The sequence below is a fragment of the Somniosus microcephalus genome, chromosome 11 (assembly GCF_052327205.1).
Source record: "Somniosus microcephalus isolate GS21.2 chromosome 11, FLI_Smic_1.0, whole genome shotgun sequence".
Taxonomy (NCBI): domain Eukaryota; kingdom Metazoa; phylum Chordata; class Chondrichthyes; order Squaliformes; family Somniosidae; genus Somniosus; species Somniosus microcephalus.
Window position 1 is genome coordinate 14,915,138 of NC_140997.1, and position 20,999 is coordinate 14,936,136.

At 45.0% G+C, this 20,999-nt stretch overlaps 1 protein-coding gene across 3 annotated transcripts in view; it reads left to right on the forward strand.

Moving 5' to 3' along the window:
* Positions 1-20,767, forward strand: part of LOC147110336 (dual specificity mitogen-activated protein kinase kinase 6-like) — a 124,533-nt gene extending 103,766 nt beyond the window's left edge. For all 3 annotated transcript variants that reach the window (XM_086000252.1, XM_086000254.1, XM_086000253.1), the window contains 7 exons: positions 3,122-3,238; positions 6,397-6,448; positions 7,949-8,076; positions 9,256-9,333; positions 11,572-11,711; positions 12,907-12,952; positions 13,058-20,767. In XM_086000252.1, coding sequence (XP_085856378.1) covers positions 3,122-3,238; positions 6,397-6,448; positions 7,949-8,076; positions 9,256-9,333; positions 11,572-11,711; positions 12,907-12,952; positions 13,058-13,144 — 648 coding nt within the window. In that variant the 3' untranslated portion in view covers positions 13,145-20,767. The remainder of the gene's footprint in view (positions 1-3,121; positions 3,239-6,396; positions 6,449-7,948; positions 8,077-9,255; positions 9,334-11,571; positions 11,712-12,906; positions 12,953-13,057) is intronic.
* The last annotated feature ends 232 nt before the right edge of the window (positions 20,768-20,999 follow it).

Sequence of the window (20,999 nt, forward strand, 5' to 3'; positions counted from 1 at the left end):
CCTGGATTCCATGGGCTCTTACCTTCTTGACCAGTCTCCTGTGCGGGACTTTATCGAAGGCCTTACTGAAATCCATGTATACCACATCCACTGCGTTACCCTCATCCACACACCTAGTCACCCCCTCAAAAAATTCAATCAAATTAGTCAGACATGATCTTCCCTTGACAAAGCCATGTTGACTATCCCTGATTAATCCTTGCCTCTCCAAGTGGAGACTGATTTTGTCCCTCAGAATTTTTTCCAATAATTTTCCCACCACTGATGTTAGGCTCACTGGCCTGTAGTTCCCCGGTTTTTCCCTACTCCCCTTCTTGAATAATGGAACTACATTAGCGGTTCTCCAGTCCTCTGGCACATCCCCTGTGGCCAGAGAGGTTCTGAATATGTGTGTTAGAGCCCCCGCAATCTCTTCCTTTGCCTCACACAGCAGCCTGGGATACATTTCGTCCGGGCCTGGGGATTTATCCATTTTTAGGCCTGCTAAAACCGCCAATACCTCCTCCCTCTCGATGTTAATGTGTTCGAGCATATCACAGTCCCCCCGCCCTATTTCTATGTCTACATCGTCCCTCTCCATAGTGAAAACAGATGCAAAAAATTCATTTAGAACCCCTCCTACGTCTTCCGGCTCCACACACACATTGCCACTTTTGTCCCTAATGGGCCCTATTTTTTCCCTAGTTATCCTCTTATCCTTAATATACTTATAAAACATCTTAGGATTTTCCTTTATTTTGCTCGCCAGTGTTATTTCATGGCCCCTCCTTGATCTCCTAATTTCTTTTTTAAGTATCCCCCTGCACTTTTTGTACTCCTCTAGGGCTTCCTCCATCTTTAGCCTTTTGTATCTGCCAAAAGCCCTCCTTTTTTTTCTAATCCATTCTCGTATATCCCCTGACATCCACGGTTCCCTGTGGTTTTTGGAACCACCCTTGACCTTTACGGGAACATGTTGCCATTGTGTGATCTCAATCTCCCTTCTGAAAGCCTTCCATTGCTCCGATGCGGATTTTCCTACCAGTAGCTGATCCCAGTCCATTTTGGCCAGATCCTGCCTTATCCTATTAAAATCGGCCTTCCCCCAATTTAGAACCTTTATTTCCGGCCCATCCCTGTCCTTTTCCATGGCCACCTTAAATCTCACCATATTATGGTCACTGTCACCAAAGTGCTCACCTACTAGCACTTCTTCCACTTGGCCGGCCACATTCCCTAGAATTAGGTCCAGTACCGCCCCCTCTCTTGTAGGACCTTCTACATGCTGGCTCAAAAAGCTCTCCTGGATGCACTTTACGAATTCTACACCCTCTGTGCCTTTCACACTCTGACTATCCCAGTTAATATTGGGGAAGTTGAAATCCCCCATTATTATTACCCTATTATTTGCACATTTCTGAGATTTGCCTACATATCTGTTCCTCTATCTCCCCCTGACTGTTTGGAGGCCTATAGTACACTCCCAGCAAAGTGCTTGCCCCCTTCTTGTTTTTAAGCTCCACCCATATGGCCTCATTAGACGAACCTGCTAATATGTCATCCCTCCTTACTGCAGTAATTGACTCCTTAATTAATATTGCTACACCCCCTCCTCTTATACCCCCCCCCTCTGTCTCGCCTGAAGATTCTGTACCCCGGAATATTGAGCTGCCAGTCTTGCCCCTCCCTCAACCATGTCTCCGTGATAGCAACAATATCATACTCCCATGTGTTTATCAACACCTTCAGTTCATCCACCTTATTTGCAAGACTCCTTGCATTAAAATAGATGCCATCCAGCCTTGCCCTTGTATATTTGCCCTGTCTACCAAGCTGACTTGTTTTTTTCTCTATAATTGGCAGCACATCACCCCCTCTTTCAGCTCCCCTCTGTATCCCATCCCCCTGCCAAGTTAGTTTAAACCCCCCCAACCCCCCCCAACAGTGCTAGCAAACCTCCCCGCAAGGATATTTGTCCCGCTCTGGTTCAGGTGCAACCCATCCAACTTGTACAAGTCCCACCTTCCCCAGAAGCAGGCCCAGTGATCCAGGAAAGTAAAACCCTCCCCCCTACACCAACTCATTAGCCATGCATTCATCTGCTCTCTCCTCCTATTCCTATACTCACTAGCACGTGGCACTGGGAGTAATCCAGAGATTACAACCTTTGAGGTCCTGCTCTTTAATCTGTTACCTAGCTCCCTAAATTCTTGATGCAGGACCTCATCCCCCTTCCTACCTATGTCGTTGGTCCCAATGTGGACCACGACCTCTGCCTGCTCACCCTCCCCCTTAAGAATGCCCTGTAGCCGCTCAGTGACATCCATGACCCTGGCCCCAGGGAGGCAACAAACCATCCTGGAGTCACGTTTGCGGCCACAGAAACGCCTATCTGTTCCCCTTACGATAGAATCCCCTACCACTATTGCTCTCCCACTCTTTATCCTCCCTTTCTGAGCAGCAGAAGCGTCCCTGGTGCCAGGAAGCTGGCTGCTGCTGCCTTCCCCTGGTGAGTCATCCCCCTCAACAGTATCCAACTTGGTATACTTGTTTGAAAGGGGGATGTCCGCAGGGGGCCCCTGCACTTCCTGCCTGCCTCTGTTGCTCCGCCTGATGGTCACCCCCTGTGCAGCCCTACCCTGAGGCGTGAACAACTCGCTAAACGTGCTATCCACGAGCCTCTCAGCATCGCGCATGCTCCAAAACTCATCCACCCGCAGCTCGAGCGCCACAATGCGGTCTACAAGTAGCTGCAGCTGGATGCATTTCCCGCACACATGGTCGCCAGGGACACTGGCAGTGTCCCTGATTTCCCACATAGAGCAGGAGGAGCAGAACACGGGTCTGAGCTCTCCTGCCATGACTTACTCCTTTAATTAATCTAAAAATTTATTCAATACCCCAGTTACAAGTATACTCTAGGGCGCTTTATTTACCAACTGTCCTCACTACAACACAGAGCCCCTAGAAATTTAACACCACAGAATTCAAGCTTGTAATGAAAAGAGAGAAATACTCACCAACCAATCACTTACCTGCTCCCTGGTGACGTCACACCCCGATTACTTTTTACCTCTCTGCAACTTCCGAGCTCGCAGACTGGAGTGTTTGTAATTTTGATTGTCTTGTTTTGTAATTTCAGGGTGACGTGTGGATATGTATGGAACTACTGGACACCTCGCTGGACAAATTTTACAAAAAAGTGATTGAGAAAGGGAAAACGTTTCCTGAGGATATTTTGGGAAAAATAGCTGTGTCTGTAAGTTTGATGCTCTGATTGGTACTGAATTCACTGTCCAATTAACCATTGCATCTAGAGACCCACATTGGTGTCAGGGTGGCTCTTTGGTAGGCTTAGATGACGCTGCTTACCAACTTGTCCACTGCATTTTTACTCCAGTGACTAACTCGTCTATTTTAAAACCGTTAAGTAAATACGCTTGTGGACTCTTCACATGCAAATCAATAAATGCCTTTAGCGTTTGGTTTACATGCTCCCTATGACACCTGAGTTCCACAGTGGGTGTAGATCGATAGATGCTGAGCAGTTCTCCTTTTCTAGCATCTCCTGAAGCTTTTTTTGGCAATGAATTTTGTGTGGTGCAAGGGAATGGAACGTCCAGTTCTACTTTTTTTTTTAAGGTCAGCCAGATGTTTAAGAACAATGGAGACCCATTGGCATGTTTAACAGTCTCCAAACCAAGCTATTGAGAATTTTACACCGTAGAATTTCTATTTTCCTAAAGCAAGATAATTTCGGAGGAGGTAGGGACTCTGCAATTTGATCTTAAACCTATGGGGCCCGATTAATAACTCGGAGCCAGGAAGAGAGCAGCAGGGGAGGGAAGGATTTGCAGATGGGAAATCCGTAAGTGAGGGTTTCCCGCCGGTCCTGTCAAATTTAACGGGAGGACCTGTTTTAAATGATATCAACAGCAATGTTCTTCCCTCCGAGGTGTGTGGCCGTGCACCGATTGCGGGGTCCCTGCGCGGGCCGCCCACGAGCATTGCCACTGGAAGAGCTGCAGCAGCAAATTTAAAGGGCCCATGCAGGGCAAATAAAGATTAGAGGGAACATTGCTCAACAGGTTTCCCCACCCGACAGCCAGCCAGGTTCACAGGCTGGCTGTCTGTCGGGGCTGGAAAGCAGCCGGGGAGTGGGTGGCAGGTCGGTCTGACATTGCTGGGGGTGGGGGGAAGGATTTCGTGCAAATGTGTTAAGTATTCATGCTGGAACAGTGCTAGTTGGGAACATAAACCCCCATAATTCTGTGTGCATGGACTCCGCAGTTATGTGCTGTTTTTACTTTGTAATTTATTTGCAAATAAGCAGGGAAAATATGCAAGCATATATCGGTCGAACTGCTAAAATATTCCCTAAAATGCTGAGAACAAAATCGCACTACCCCAACCGCAGCCAAGAGATGATTTTAACTGAATTCAATTTCGCAAGCTGCCATGGTGGGATTTGACTTTGTTTCCCTGGATTATTAGTCCAGGCCTCTGGATTACTAGACCAGCAACATAACCACGATGCTACCATATCTATGTACAGACTGGGGATTGAACCCGGGACTTGATCGTAAGAAATAGGAGCAGGAGTGGGCCGTACGGCCCCGCGAGCCTGTTCCGCCATTCAATAAGGTCGTGGCTGATCAGTTTGGCTCAGTTTCACGTTGGACATTGAGGCATCGGAGAAGCTCTGAAATTACCTGCCAGCGACCTTGCAGTTCTTAGCACCACATTCTAACCATCTGAGCTAACTGGCCCAGCAGCTACATAATATGCAATAGTTTTGACCTTGCTCGTTGCTTAGCCGTCAAAAAAGTGCTAGTAAATCCTGCCAAAAAAAAAATGTCAGTTCAAATTAAATTGCGAGCTGGAGTTAGATACTATCTGGACCCAGCATGGTTCTGAACAAAGTGCTCCCAGGTTACTCTTGAGAGCTTTAGCTCAAGGTAGCTTGGATGCGCCAGACTCTGATGGGCGTTGCTCCTGAGCTTGGAGGCCAAATACTAACATGGCAACGGAGTTATGTAATCGGCGTTGAAGAGCCACACCCCCTTGTCTGCTCGTTGTATTTGAACATCTTGGGAGACGGTTTCCTCTGCTTGCTATTTATTTGTGGGCAAAACTGTGAATGCCTGTCTAAAGGAATGAATCTGCCAACACATAGGGAACTGCAATGGCATGTGACCTGAGTTCAGGTTACATGGAACGTCCCGGCGCATTGCAGCAGTGCCTTGTGTCTGTGTCACATACCGTTTTTGGAACTGTGGAGTAATGACGTAGATGAAACTTCATTTGAAATAGACTTGTCGGTGTCTGAATTTTCAGGACGTAAATAGAATATTGGTCATTTACTTCCTGCAAAATTCATCTAATGTGCATCACTTCACACATGTCTGTCAAGCATTTTAAAAGTGGTTAATAGGCTATTAAACCCATTAGCTGCTACTTCATGAAAACAGCGAGTAGACCTAAACTCTTCGGGGCTAATTTTGACCTTGTGCGATGGTGTAAAGTGGGTTGTAGTGGATCGGCAGCTTGTTTTACGTCTCTCCCAGTGATTTCAATGGAATAAAAAATGGGGAGAGGTGTAAAACGGGCTGCCGATTTACTATTGCCCGTTTTATACTATCGCGCAAAGTCAAAATTACCCCCTTGCTCTGTTCACCAGCATACTTTCTTATCCCTTGTATTTAATGCTGTGAAATCCCACCGTACTAGTCTTCCCTTTTGTCTCTGGTTTAAATGGATACTTGATGCACTTAACAAGCACTACTCTGCTTTGATTATTGTGACTCCATAGTGTTTGGCCTGCTGTGCAGGTGTTGAGACACATATATTTTAACGCACCTACTGTTACCACTAAAATTAGGTGCAAGACAGCTTTTCTTCTGCCACTCAAAAACCAGAAGTCGCTCAGCCAATCCATAATTAGCTCGTCAATTGCTGATGAGCACAGGGAAATGGACGCCATAAATGCTGCAATGCAATGACGTACGTTGTCTCGGGTTGTGACAAAAGAGTGCCATCGCATCACTTGGTTGTGGTGAAAATGCCACATGGCTGTAATGATCTCCTTGGTGCCTCTTTAAAATGGAGGGGTATGTTTAAGGGATAAAAAGAGGAAAAACGGCAAAGGCTGGAAATTTGAAAAGAGCCAGACCATGCTGGAATTACACAGCAGGTCCATCAGCACCTCAAGAGAAAAGATGGGTCAACTTTTAAAATAGAGGCCTTTTGTCAGACCAGTCATTGGTTTATAATGTTTAATAAAACAATTTTTCTGTAATTTTACACAGTAAGGAATGTACACCCTTTCGGAAAGTCTGCGTAGTATTGACGACGGTATTGTGGTATGTACGGAAAGTCAGTAAAGGTTTGTTTTTGTGCTTTTTTTTTTCTTTGCAGATTGTAAAAGCATTAGAACACTTGCATAGCAAGCTGTCAGTGATTCACAGAGGTGAGTACTGCCACTTCAGACAGGAGGTAATGAGTGAAGCATGTCGTGTTCAAGTTAATTAAGAGCGAAAATGTTCTCTACAGTAGGTGGCAGCCAGGTGCTTTTGTAGCACTGATGGACGGTGCCACTAATTTGGAGTTTTTTTTATGAAAGCTTCTGAGTGGAACCTGCAGTGTTTATTACAGTCATTTTTCTTTCTTTCCTCTGGTGCCTTACAGCCACAAACCATATCCTGGCCTCTCAATGCTGCCCTGCAGCTGGTAGTTGAGTTGTGTTAAGGTGATCTGCGTTGACTATCTGACTGTATTCCTGTGGGGTAGGATCGGGCCTAAGCTTGGTACCTCTCTGTGACAGCTCTTGTGTTACCAGCACTGAAGCACCAACACACTGCTCAATTAAAAATTACACCCTTTTACCTGCTTCCTGAAGATGTGGAAAGAGGAGAGTTAATGGACACTTTTAGACATTAAAGCCAACTGAAGTTGCAATATTCCACAATAGCCTCATCCTTTAGTTTTTAATTTCAGAATTGAAAATGACTCCAGCTGCAAAACCAACGTTTAACTTTGTAGCAGGAAATCGGAGCAGGACGCAAATGCTTTCTGCACCACAGCACTGATCTTTGCTCTTTGCCTTTGGTTTTTGGTTTTGTGGTAGGTAGAACCAGTAGTAAAGAGTGGGAATCAGTGCTCTAAGTAGACAGACTGTGGCTGAGTATCAAACAAAATACAAGAAATGTGCACAATTGGCAAAAGTACCTGTAATGTTTCCTTTTCAATAAACTAAATCCTCTTGCGATATGTGTGTTGATACATCTTGCTGTTGCTTTTTCGGTTTTTAGATTAAATATTCTACAGGAAACTTTGGTTTATCCAGAGGTTAACTGTCCGGAATGCTCGAGTCACCGGCAAAAATCAGGAGCCATTTCGTTAGGGTTTTTTTTCTTTTCGTTGCTTTTTTTTCACCAGTCAGGCTCTGCAAGGTCTCGCTGAAGCTGTTGCTAAGCTACAGAGACGCTTGCAAGGTACGGCCGACTGTTTAGAAGCTGTTGCTAAGCAACAGGGTTTGTTGCCAGATACTGAGCTCAAAATCTCCGTATGTTTCAACATTAGCGCTGGTTTGTCCGGCAGTTTTGATGGGACGGCAACAGCTCGGTCCCGTCGGTGCCGGATAGCACAAAGTTTCCTGTACTCTGGTTCAGTGTCACAAAACACTCATGTTGGTGGACCTCATGTCCTCTATGGTCTGGGGTGTGCCTTTACCTGCCCAGTTGTCTAGATAAACAATAGCCAGGGGGTCAACATATTCTCCTGATTTTAAATAGCTCTGTGATTTGTCCCACACTTTTTTTATGAAGTTTCAATCTTAATATTTACACAACATTAATTTATTCCCTTCCTCTCTTTTCCCCCCCCCCCCCCCCTCTCTTCTCAGGAGGGCATATTGATACTGAAAGAATTATCTGTGTAACTGGTATTTATCATCTGTTACCCTTTACAGATGTGAAACCTTCAAATGTTCTTATCAACAAAGAAGGGCATGTGAAAATGTGCGACTTTGGCATTAGTGGATATCTGGTAGACTCTGTTGCTAAGACGATGGATGCAGGCTGCAAACCGTACATGGCTGTGAGTGAAATCTTGGAATTATGACTCTCTTATCCTCCAGTATTTATATCCGCCAAGATCACTGTTTTCTCAGTGAATATCTGTACCCATCGATGTGCTGGGTGTCAGTGCTGTGGATGGGACACTTTCTCAGTTGGGCATCAAGCGCGCTCAGTTCAGGTGTAGTGAAGTAAAGCTCGTTCTGCACTGTCCTAGCCCCAATCTTTGTAGAAGACCCCTCACCACATCAATGTAGATTTTCCCTTTCCCACACTAGTCACCCTTAAAGAAAGACATGATTAGGTGCACTTTGTACCTTGCAGAGTCCAGCTGCATGGATTTAATGTTGCGGAGGGGGAAGGATCAGTAGACTCCCACTGTGTGATTTGCCTACCTTGATTTTCAGCTGGAAAGATACAATTGGGGGGAGGGGGGGGGGGAATTTATATAGTGCCTTTCACCACCTCAGGATGTCCAAATGTGCTTTAAAGCCAATTAAGTTCTTTTGAGGTGTAGTCACTGTTGTAATGTAGGAAATGCGGCAGCCAATTTTCACTAGGCAAGGTCCCACAAATATCAGTGTGATAACGACCAGATAATCTGATTTAGTGATGTTGATTGAGGGCTGAATATTGGATACCGGGAAGAACTCCCGGCTCTTCTTCGAAACCGGGCCGTGTGATCTTATACGTCCACCTGAGAGGGCAGACGGGGCCGCGGTTTAACGCCTTATCCGAAAGACAACACCTCCGACAGTGCAGTACTGCATGTCAACCTGGATTTTGTGCTCAAGTCTCGAGTGGGATTTGAACCCACAACTTTCTGACTTCGAGGCGAGTGTGCTACAATCTGAGCCGTGCTGAAATGTCTCTTAAGTGCTTTACACAGTGATTGCTGTGTAGGGAAAGGTTGCCAATTTAGAGCTCAATAACTGGTGGTTTGCTGCTGTGGATCTGCGCCCAATATGACCTGGGTTTAGTGGCATGTAGGTTCCATGAATCCAGGAGTGAGAGGGGAAAGTTGCAAGTCTTGATGCCTTCAGAGATAGGAGTCAGTCCTATTGGACTTTGCACCTCCAGTCAGAGTTGAACTCTAATGGTTCTGTAACACTATTCATGCACTCCCTTTTTTAATGGTGAGGGTATTTGCAGCATGCATTCCTGCCAGTTGATCATGGTGTGTGCCTGTTTTATTTTGCAGCCCGAGAGGATTAACCCAGATCTGAACCAGAAAGGATACAATGTGAAATCTGATGTCTGGAGTTTAGGAATCACAATGGTACGTGAAGAAATCAGCCGGCTTATTCTTAATGGGAAGATTTTCAGAGGTTGCATTCCCTAGAATGTCGTCTCCTGCAAGATCTTGGGCAGCTGTGTTTTCAGTGATGAAGACAATATTTCCCCTACTCCCACCACAGCTCCTCTAACTCCAGCAGCAAAGGAGCTCAAATACAGTAAGGGATAGGAACAGTTCATTGGCTCATCAATGCTTGTCCCTCTAGTACACTCTCTCCAAGCCCATTTTTAACACCCCTTATGTCTATAACTTGCAGATTATCACAAACATCGCTCACTCTTTTAATTTGAAGTTCTTCCTAATATGTTATAAATTTATTTTTCATTATTTTATAGCTCTTCCACTTAACCGTAGGCTTCAAACATGGCCACGTGGATGAATCCAGTCTGGTACTAAGCCATACAGATCAGAAAGCCCATGCTTTGATACCCAGTCTGTATGGGATCTCAGCCAGGAAAACAATCAGGGCACTACACTTTTTACCTCAGAATCCCTGGTCTATTGAATGGGGAAGTCTGGATTCTTGCTCCTTTGCACCATGCAGTCTCTCCTGTTGGATGTGCATGGATGCGGATGATGGATGAGGAAAGGACCGGCTGGCCTGTAATTGAACAGACTGCTGGTTCTTTCCGTTTAGACTCGGACATGAAGAAAGACAACTTGGGATGGGTACAGGAGGGCTATAGCGCATGTGGAACTGTACCCCAATGACAGTTGTCATCTTCATTGGAGGAGGAGAGACAAAGGGAGAGATAATTGACCCAAAAAAAAGAAAGAAAAGAAAGACTTGTATTTGTACAGCGCCTTTCACGGCCTCGGGACGTCCCAAAGCGCTCCACAGCCATTGAAGTACTTTTAGAGTGTAGTCACTGTTGTAATGTAGGAACTGTGGCAGCCAATTTGCACACAGCAAGATCCCACAAACAGCAATGTGATAATAAGAACATAAGAAATAAGAGCAGGAGTAGGCCATAGGGCCCCTCGAGCCTGCTCCGCCATTCAATAAGATCATGGCTGATCATCAACCTCAACTCCACTTTCCCGCCCGATCTCCATAACCAAATAATCGTGTCAGCTGTGGCTCAGTTGGTAGCGCACTCGCCACTGAGTCAGAAGGTTGTGGGTTCAAGTCCCACTCCAGAGACTTGAGCACAAAAATCTAGGCTGACACTCCAGTGCAGTACTGAGTGAGTGCTGCACTGTCGGAGGTGCCGTCTTTTGGATGAGACGTTAACCAGAGTCTGCGCTCTCAGGTGGACGTAAAAGCTCCCATAGCACTATTTCGAAGAAGAGCAGGGGAGTTAACTCCGGTGTCCTGGCCAATATTTATCCCTCAATCAACATCGTAAAAAAAAAAACCAGATTAGCCTTGTTGATGCTATCAGCACTTGGACAATATAATGAAAAGATGATTGTCATGTTGGTAAGATATAGTGGAATTGTAACTGCTGGTATAACAAGAAAGGGCTGTATTAATAAATTTAAGGGTCAATTTTCTATCGGAGATATGAGTACAGTTAGACTGCAGTCTGTAACTGTACTCATAACTCCGATTTAAAAAATAGCTGTAGCTAAGGTACCTGAGTGACCGCTTGTTTTTTCTGCAGTGTTGCAGTTAATTAGTGTGTGTGCGCGCGTGTGTGTGTACAGGAAACTCTTTTATCTGGCACCGGCGTGTTGCCGGTTGATCAAAAATTCCGGATGACGGAGAGGGTTATCTACCGAGGCTATTTTTAACAAAGAAAATTTTAAAAAAATCAAGAAATGTGCAGTATACAGTAATTGGGTACTCACCTACAGAATGTTGTTAAATGGATGGTGGAAGATGCTTGATTAAGTACAGTACTGCCAGCTGAGGGTAATGCAATGCAATGACTACCAGCAGCGTGGGAGACGCACAGTACCCCTGTAAAATGGCGGATCAGAAGAGACTACCGGCAGCGCGGGAGAGTCAGACTCCTGTTACAGGGGTATTGAGGTGTTCCGACTTCCCACAAGAAGTCAAGTAGTGGCAGTTTGGAGAACTACCCCCACTGACTCACTCGGCCACCGCGGGAGACTCGGACTCGGCAACACTGCCGGTTATTGAGGTGTTATTTTCGGAGCGAGAATTTTGCCGGTTAATAGAGAATTCCGGATACTTAGGTGCATTTAAACGAGCGTTTCCTTGTATATATAATATTAACGAAGGATTTTAATCTTTTTAAAATATTGTTGCAGATTGAATTAGCAATCCTACGGTTTCCCTACGATTCCTGGGGGACACCGTTCCAACAGCTAAAGCAGGTTGTGGAAGAGCCTTCGCCACAGTTACCCATAGACCGCTTCTCCAAGGAGTTTGTGGAATTCACGGCACAGTGGTGAGTTTGTGGAGCGTGCAAACCGGTTTAAATGTTACTTCTTACCTTGGGACTTTTAAACAGGCCAAACTATAACAGTGTGGAAATCCAATTCTTGTTGCTTGGCTTCTTGGTGAGGTTCGGGCGGCGGTGGGGGCCAACATCCAATTATGAATGGAGTGGGGTGGGGGGGAGGCAGGTGTAGGGTAATATTTCACAAATATTAAGTGTCATTGTTTTTAGTTTTTGAATGAGGAAATTGAGTAAGCTCCTTAAATATTTACAATCAGTTACACTTCAGGTTTGTCAAATTTGTTCGAGTACTCTGGAGAATGTTACGTTCGATATAGAAATTAATTTTAATTTCTTAAAACAGACTTGGGGAGAGAAGTAGGCATATCCTTTCTGCTCATGTGAAAATGTTATTACCATCAATAACGCCCAATAATGAATTGATTATTGATGATATTGCTGCGATGACTTCAATTATTCTAGACATTTTTAGCATCTGATTTTCTAGCTACTCTCATAAGTGAGCTCTTGCTCATTCTGTGTTCTTGAGAGTGTTGGCACTTGCCCTGACATCTACATATCTCTGCTGGTATCCCCATGGTAATGAAGAGAAAAAACCCTTTTGTTCGCTTCAGCTACTGGTGCTAACCCTTGCCACCAACAGATCCTCCTCATGCCTTTGAGAAGCGGCAGAATAACCTTGCACAAGACCTCGGTTTAGGCTTTCACGCCAAATGAATTTGCTAAACAACAACTTGCATTTATGCAGTGCCTTTAACATGGTATAACGCCCCATGGCACTTCACAGGAGCGTTATCAGACAAGATTTGACACCCAGCCACACAAGCAGATATTAGGACAGGCAAAGAGGTAGGTTTTAAGGAGCGTCTTAAAGGAGGATAGAGAGGCGGAGAGGTTTAGGGAGGGAATTCCAGAGCTCGGGCAGCTGAAGGCACGGCCGCCAATGATGGAACGATTGAAAATTGGGGATGCGCCAGTGGTCAGAATTGGAGGAGCTCCGAGATCTCGGAGGGCTGTGGGGTTGAAGGAGGTTACAGCGATAGGGACGGATAGAAATGGGGAACGTAACAGAGACTGTGGGGAATTGTCATTGTGAAGCAGCGTCATGTCACCCCACGGCACATCCTAGCATTATTAATGTTGTGATACCCAATTCTGATTTTATTCCTATTCCTCTTTTTAGTTTAAAGAAGAACCCCAAAGAACGAATGAACTACATTGACCTTATGGTGAGAACTCCTCCTTCTGTCATTTGCAGTTTGAATGTGCGGCTTGCATTTCCCAGTCTTGCAGTGTGATGTGTGAATTTTCCCTCTTTTTTTTTGTTCCAACAGGAGCACCCCTTCTTCAAAATACACGATGCCAACGAAACAGATGTGGCCTCCTTTGTAAAAGAGGTTTTAGGAGATGACCCTATCTGACGACTGAGTGAATTCTAAATCCAGCATTGATTCCTTTCTTGTTCTCACTTATCATCCAACGGAATTTCTATTTAAGAATGAACCTAGTTACTTAAGAAGAGGCAGTTGAGTTTATGGCCGTTTGTGCAAATTGCTCCGTGCCGGGCAGAAATCTCTGTGCTACACCCGAAAGATTCTGAGGGGCTTTTGTTTGCACCTTTGTGACTTAAACCCAAGCTGGCACTGGCTGTAAAAATCCAAAAGCAGGACTTGCAAATCTAAAAGCAAATCCAAGCCCAGTTGTCCCTCTGTTGACGGGGGGAGCGAGGAGGAGGAGGAGGAGGAGAAGAGCCCAACTATTGCCTCTCCCAGTGCAAGCCTGGCCTGGAGATGAGATGGTCTATTGCCCCTGTTCCAGACCATGTTCTTTGCTTCTCTCAATTAGGTTAACATTCAGTCCAAGCCCAAGCAGCCATAAACTCTTGGTAATTCCACTCCCGGTCAGTTTAGTGGTGGCCATTTGTATATATTTAAGTGAAAGAGTCCTGGTTGTAAAGAACAGAAAAAGAAAAAAAAAAGTTCTTATTTTTGACAGACACATATGCTCTTGATTAAATTTATCGTTTTTTTTTTTTGTTGCATGGTTTATCATTCTGAGTGTCACTGATGGGGTTTAAACGTGTAGCACTTCAGAAATCTGCAAGGATCTCGAAGTAGACCAGTTACTGTGAAAACCAGCAGAGTTAATACAACCGGCTGTGAAAAGGTGCGCGATTTAATGGCAATCCTAGGTAGTAATTGAGGAAAGATCTCCCCAGGCAATGTAACTTGCATGGTTACTAAATGAAATGGCGTCTTCAGGTTGGCGATTCTTACTGTGGTGGTGCCAAGTTTTCTAATCTCAGTAATCAGTCTCTCGCCTCTCAAAAACATGATTTGCTGTATTTAAAGATATGTAGCCATACAATAAGCAATTCATCTTGATAGCAATCAGGACATCTGGGTCAGGGCAAATTATGTTTTTCAAAAATACAAAATGGCAAAAAAAATTCCACAACTGAATTCCGGGGCAGCACGCTATGTTGCGCGGCAGAATGGAATGATGAGGGTTCGCTGCTGCCCTCCCCACATGGGAGGTCAGGTCGCACCTGTACTATTGTGGCTGTGCGAGAGGAAAGGTGCTGAGTGGAGTCCACATGCCACGGAAAATAGGAGGATGAGTTTGCCATCGGATACTCCAACAGCCACCCACATTGGTATCGACCTGTTGCCTAAATACTGGGTGCTGTAGAGGATAAAGGAGGGGGGGTGCAGGCGTGGTAGTGCAGCCTAAGGAGGGAGTGCAAAAAAAAAAAGTGTAGAAAGAAAATTAAATGATATGAAGTCTATAGTGACCTGCAAAAATGTACCCCCCCCCCCAAAAAAAAATATTGGAATGTGAACAAACTGGATCCTAACTTCCTTCAGGAATTGAAAGTTGGGATATCCCAACTTTATAAAAAGATGTTCGGGAATGATTGGGAAAGAGCCATTCCTACTTCATTGCTCTTGTCACGTGCGCCATTTTATTGCGCCCAGCTGTGTTACATCTGCTCCTTGTTTTATAAGCGTTGATAAGTGTTTCGAGGTCCCTGCAGAGCTTGTATAGTCCTTTGCACTTTGAGACCTACATTGAGAAACCACTGGGTACATTCTGTGAGGAGCTGTCATTGCTGTGCTGATTTTTTTTTTCCAACAAAAAAAAAATTTGACTTCGCACATGGTTGCTCCACGTACTGTGACAATGCTGTAACATGATAACAATTTATGCGAATCCGCACAAAATGGCCTGTGCAGAAGAAAAATCCCTGTTTTTAAGCATACTTTATAAATCACATTAGTGTAAGGTTACACTGACGTCGAAGCTGCACAACTGTACAAAACATTTTTTTTAAAAGATGCAAATTTATACAGCAGTCTGTATTGTCAGGAATAATACAATCTCATACCATTGATCTACTGTAAACCAAGTAGAATTATATAATTTAGAAACACACTGCATAGCTCCCTCGGTTACTCAGTTAATAAGTGCACTGCCCAGTGTGGAACTGAGCCAGATAGACTGGCAAGATCCCAGGTTCAATGTCTGACCTGTGCAGAGTTAGCGAATCTCAGTCAAGGATGGTGGCAGGGGTGCCATTTATTAAACAGTTGAGTCCTTTTAGGAATCAAGTCCATAAACACTTTGATATTTGCTTATTAATATGTTACAGTTGTGGGCTCCAAGATGGCTCAGCGAGCTTATCTCGCAGGTAGTTAAACCAGGAAGGTCGCAGGTCCGATTGCCATGTCATGCTGTGTTAAGTAACTGCAGCAGAGGTGCTGTAAATTGGCCTTGGCGTGTGTCTCTCTGCGTTTTTGGGGGGGGGGGGGTGTGGGGAAATCAGCCAGGGGTCCCATACCCTGATGACTTTCAGGTGACCCTGGATGTGCAATCCTGTGAAGATTGGGCGAGGGCAGGAAGGCTCAACCGTGATGCCTCTGCAGTCAAATAACCTGCCAACACTCAACATCAAGGTTCGCACATGAATGCTGACCACTTGGGGGAGATACTGGAGGGCAACTAGCGCCTGTGGATTCGTACCCCCACACAAGAGTCAGCGGTCTACAATTGGATTGCGTCCGAATTAGGGTGCGATCCTGGTGCACCGCACGCGCCTAATGAGGCGAGCGACAAGACCACGGCAAATTGGTCTGCGGACTCATTTGCTTATTACCAGCGAGCTGCGGGCGCCAGTTAAGGGGGGTGGGGGGGGGGAACAGCCAGCACTCGCGCTGGTCCGAGGGCCTTTAGAGGGTCTGGTGGGGGGGGGGGGGGTTGGAAGGCAATTGGGTTGGGGCGCGATCAGGGGCCGTCTGTGACCCTCAGATTTAATGAGGAGCCAGGAGGAGCACTCCTGAGGTCCCTTTAAGGGCCACTGGTTTGCCTGCTGTAAGCACCTGAAGAAACTGACCACAGTATGCACGGCGAATGCTGCGGTTGTGCAGATAAATTTTGCAACGGGGGGGGGCTTGGAACGGGGTTTAGGTCCCTGATTTGCATATGCAAAGTGCCCAACGCCTGTTTCAGGTGCGCGCCCTGGACGCCTGTGCAAGAGTCCTAACCAGTATAGCGGCTGGCGTGGAATAAGCGCACGCCAGCCGCCTGCCATATTGGACATTAAGGCGCCCATTTTACAAGTGTAAAACAGGCACAGCGCAATCCAATTTCTAGGCCAATGTCTGCAGGAGATTGGAAAGTAACTGTATTTGCCGTAGTTCGCTTTTTAAATATAGTTTAATTCCCGATTTAGATAATTTTACACTTAAATTAATTCAATTTACCAAAGAAAAGTCTTTTTAAAATTCTACATGGGTATTGGGTATACTTTAATGATTGGACTTGCATACGAATTCTAATGTGAATGTAGCTGAGCTCCTCATTACAGGCTTGTGTCACGCTGAAATATCCAGACTGGGCAACCTGGTCATTGTAAATGTCAATTAATATTCGCCAGTTAATCTTTGGCAAATGTTTGTTTTCATTGGTTTTAAAGGTAATCAATTCTGGGAATTGTGTAGAGCGTTAATAACACGGCTTTACATTTTGAAAACCTACTTGAAGCTTCACCAATGATCGACACTTATATTTTGTACACTATAAACTATACAGGTATTTAACGTGGCTATATCAGCTGTATATAGTTTATAGTTACTTAAAGAATTAACTTTTTATGAACTTGTAGAGGAATAATTTTACCTGATTTTCTACTCTGGAGTGGTGGAGTGAATGTATTTGCATAAGATCTTTTATTGAATTTTTTTTTTAAGAAAAAGAATTCTATATTTTTGGGTCCCTAGGTTTAATACACGTTCAGAATAGGAAGTACCATGGGCCAGATTTGCAACCATTGTATATTAGTGCAGTGTTTCAGGCGCCTGGCTACTTCAAAGGTTTTCTTAATAAGTGGGCATATATATCCCTAATGGTTTCTCTCACGTTGGTCCGAATATACAGAATTAAGATTCTCAGTCATGGTGAGGGAGGGGGTAGAGGAGAAAGACTACTTTATCTGAAGGTCAAGTTGCCACCAAATCAAAATGTCTTGTAGCCGAAGATCATATTTGAGTGACCGCTGTATGCAATATATACTATACACACTTGATGTGGGCTAGATACAATGTTCCCTCCAATTTATTTTTGGGGCCACGCAGCTCCTTTAACGGACTGTGCAGCCCATTCAAAATTCCACGCACGCCCAGCTTTTCCATTTAAAAGCCGGTGAGCCAGCTGCGCGGGACCTCCAGAGCGCTGCACAGCCGCGTGACTGCGCCACGTAAAGGGAACATTAGCTAGAATTTACACGCCTGCCGGGAAACCGAGGGGGTCGGGTGCGACGCTGGTTTTACGCCCCGCCTGATTTTACACTCCATTGAAGTCAGTTAGAGAGCAAATAAAAACAAAAAAAATGCTGGAAACACTCAGCAGGTCAGACAGCATCTGTGGAGAGAGAAACAGAGTTAACTTTTCAGGTCGATGACCTTTCATCAGAACTGAAAACGTTAACTCTGTTTCTCTCTCCACAGATGCTGCCTGACCTCCTGAGTATTTCAACCATTTTCCGCTTTTATTTCAGATTTCCAGCTTTCGCAGTATTTTGCTTTTGTATCAGTGGAGAGTAATGTCGGGTGGGGTGTTAAACCAATCCTCTGGATTTCCCGACTGACAGGTTTATTTAAAATTGCCCCCTGGGTCTCCAGATCGAGGATGGCAAATGTGATGTGTAGGAATTGGTGTGAACAGATTAATCTGTTTGCTCGTGAGCTCTGGGGTGAGCAGCTGATTTGTGATTTTTTTTTTTTTGATCCTAAGTTTTTTATTTTACCAAGTGGGAGGGGTGGCGTTGGATTGTGTGATTTGCGCGTGCCTTTATTACTTAAAAGGGCAGAGAAGTTGTTGGTTTGCCTGTCGCAATCATCGGAAGGGCAGACGAATGCCGTGAATCCACAGCGGGTCGATTGGTATCTGAAGGAGATGGTGGACGCTCTGGGTGCTGTCTTGCATTGGAACTCTACTCTGGTGAAGACTCCCAGCTGAAGCGTTAATCTATCTTTCTCTCCGATGCTAGGTCAGCCTATTCCACATGTTCTGTTTTTTAAATTTCCACTAGGTTGATTCACCCCTCGTTAGCTCACCTCTGGAGTTATGTAGCCCAAGCACAGATGGAGGATTTCCCATTGACCCAGGGGATTGTATTCCATTTGTTAGCATTATACCGGAATGTATGTTCAACTTTTTGTTTCATGACTGAAAGGACGGCAAGTTTTAAACAAAAATATAAATGTGCGTTACGTTTAACAAGAAAACACTATTTGCATAGACCGCAGTTTTCAGAGCCTTTTAAAGATGTTTTTAAAATCTAAATCATGCATTTAATGACGGGTCGAATATTGTTAAACATTCTTTTAATATTGTCAATTATTTCTGAAACGCGATAATATCACATGAAAATAAAAGGATGATGCCTTGACAGAGGATCTAGGTCGGACCCTTTAACTAACATAAAACCTACGATGGGGACAGAGCCCCTGAATGTTTAGGGAATAAATAGCTGTGAATTGGATAAGGAAATGTCCCATAAATGAAATTGCATGATGGCGTTTCCACAGTTGGACAGACGCCTGGTGCCTCCAATTGCTGTTCACGATATTGAAGTTAGATTTTGAAGTTGGATCCTTGCTCATTGGCATGTTTTGTTCTAAAGTCACACTTTTAAAATAATAGGACATAGGGGGTTGGGAGGGCAGTCAGCCTGAGGCTTGGATGCCCCACCTGCTATAGATACCTCTCATTGCATTATGCCTGATGGAGCTAGGAAGTGGGAAGACGTGTTCTCTCTGGCAGCAGATCATAAGTGGATGAGGTCTAGGGCTTGTGGATTCACAATCTGCTGCTCTCAACCCAACGCCCACCCACTCCTGAAAAAGTGTTGGGTACTCCCCATTTAGAAGCCATCGTGAAATCCCAACAGTTGAGATCCAACAAGTTTCATTAGGATTATGAGATACTGAATGGCCAAGAAAATGCTGGAAATACTCAGCAGGTCAGGCAGCATCTGTGGAGAGAGAAACAGAGTTAAAACGTTTCAGGTCGGTGACCTTTCGTCAGAACTGCCTGGTGTCCGGGTTTGAAAAAACAAGGACATGTCCAGTGACTGCTGCGGTCATTCATTTTTTTGCTTCCATTATGAACACCACCTTGAGAGACCTGGTCAGTTGAAGGGGCCTTCCCACCCTTTCTCTTCTCCTCTCTTTCTCCCCCCACCCCCATGTACTGCAGCCAACTACCTTCCAACCCCATGTGTGTTTTTTTAATGCTTTTGCTAAAATTAGAGTCTACCAAAAGTCCATGAAAAGTTTAATTTACTTGTCAGAAAAAGCTGGCAAGGAATTCCCTCAACGGCTCAATAAATGCTCTGATCTGTCTGGTACTGAGCGCAGTTTGTGGTCTGTGTCGACAGGCAGGCAGTGATACAGTTGGTCTCCATAGTCTTGCGTTAAGGAAGGGAAGAAAACATGTAGAGGGCTATGCGTTGCTCCTTTTTAGGTACAGAGTAGCGAGAAATACCACTTTAAACCAGCACCTACTTATTCACTAAATATAGCGGGCAGGGCAAATGATCTACCCTACATTCCTCACCCCCCTCCCTCCACCCCAAGTTTCTAGAGCTTGTTTACAGTAACACGCTCTGGAACGTGATCCCGTTGGAGGTTGAGAGCCTGTTAATAAACTGCTTGGCCTTTGCTCACATGGTCTACTTAAGCCAGTTGCACAGTTCATGTTGATGCATAATAGCTTTCAGCTTTGCGTCGAAGTGTAATTCAGGCGCGAAGGCCCCTTAGTTGAAATGTGAGAGCATCTCCAGCGGTCACTCTGTTTGAGCTGTGCACCCACTGCAATATAACTACAGGCTGGTGCAAAGCCAAGGTTAAGTTGTGCCCAAGGAAAAGGTTCTTTTTTTTTCATTGGCAGAGAGCAACCTGGGAGTTGGCAGAGCAGGTCAGATCTGCCGAGGCAGCATGTCTCTAACCAGGGCCTGGTATCTGTAGCAACAAGCATCGCCTCAACCCCTCCATGTTCTGGTGCATTGATGCAGGCTGTACGTAATAGGCACCAACTGTGTTCAGATTCCCCCATCTAGCAAAACCTGTAGACTTTTTATTTGTATCGCTGTTTTTTTTCCCACTTTACCTGGAGAAATTATAGCACAGCTGGTGTGCATGCTGCAAGGATTTATAGAGAGTCGCAAACTGTTCCACCTTCTCCACTGCACGGGGATCAGAGGCCATGTGGATTATGTATTGATAGGATGTGAGGTCCAGTAACCTTGTCTGGGACGGTGCCATTTACTTCACCTTTGTGTTTTAATTCAATATTGCAATGTTTTGACACTGTATAATTTTTATTTTATTTTGCTGTCTCGCTGTCTTGCTGAGCATGTGTGTTAATGTGATTGGGGTACTGGTCTGAGATTATACGGTGTGCCAGTTCAGTGGCTGTTACGCCAAAGCAGTTTTTTCCTCGCATATGTACACAAAAATAAAAAAAGGCATTGTTTTTAATAATGGCTTCTGTGTTTTATTGCTTGGCGTTTTTGCTCCTATTTCCCCCCCCCCCCCCCCGTGCCAACCCTCCTGTTCCGTAATCCACAGCCCAAAGTATCGCATCCAAGTGGGCATTGCTCATATGTGGGCCTAGAGACTGAGGCCCGATGATGTCATCGGCGGCGCGACTTATTTTTCACCTCCACACACGGGAATCCCGCGCTGTCTGTTACCCGACAACAGTAACACACCA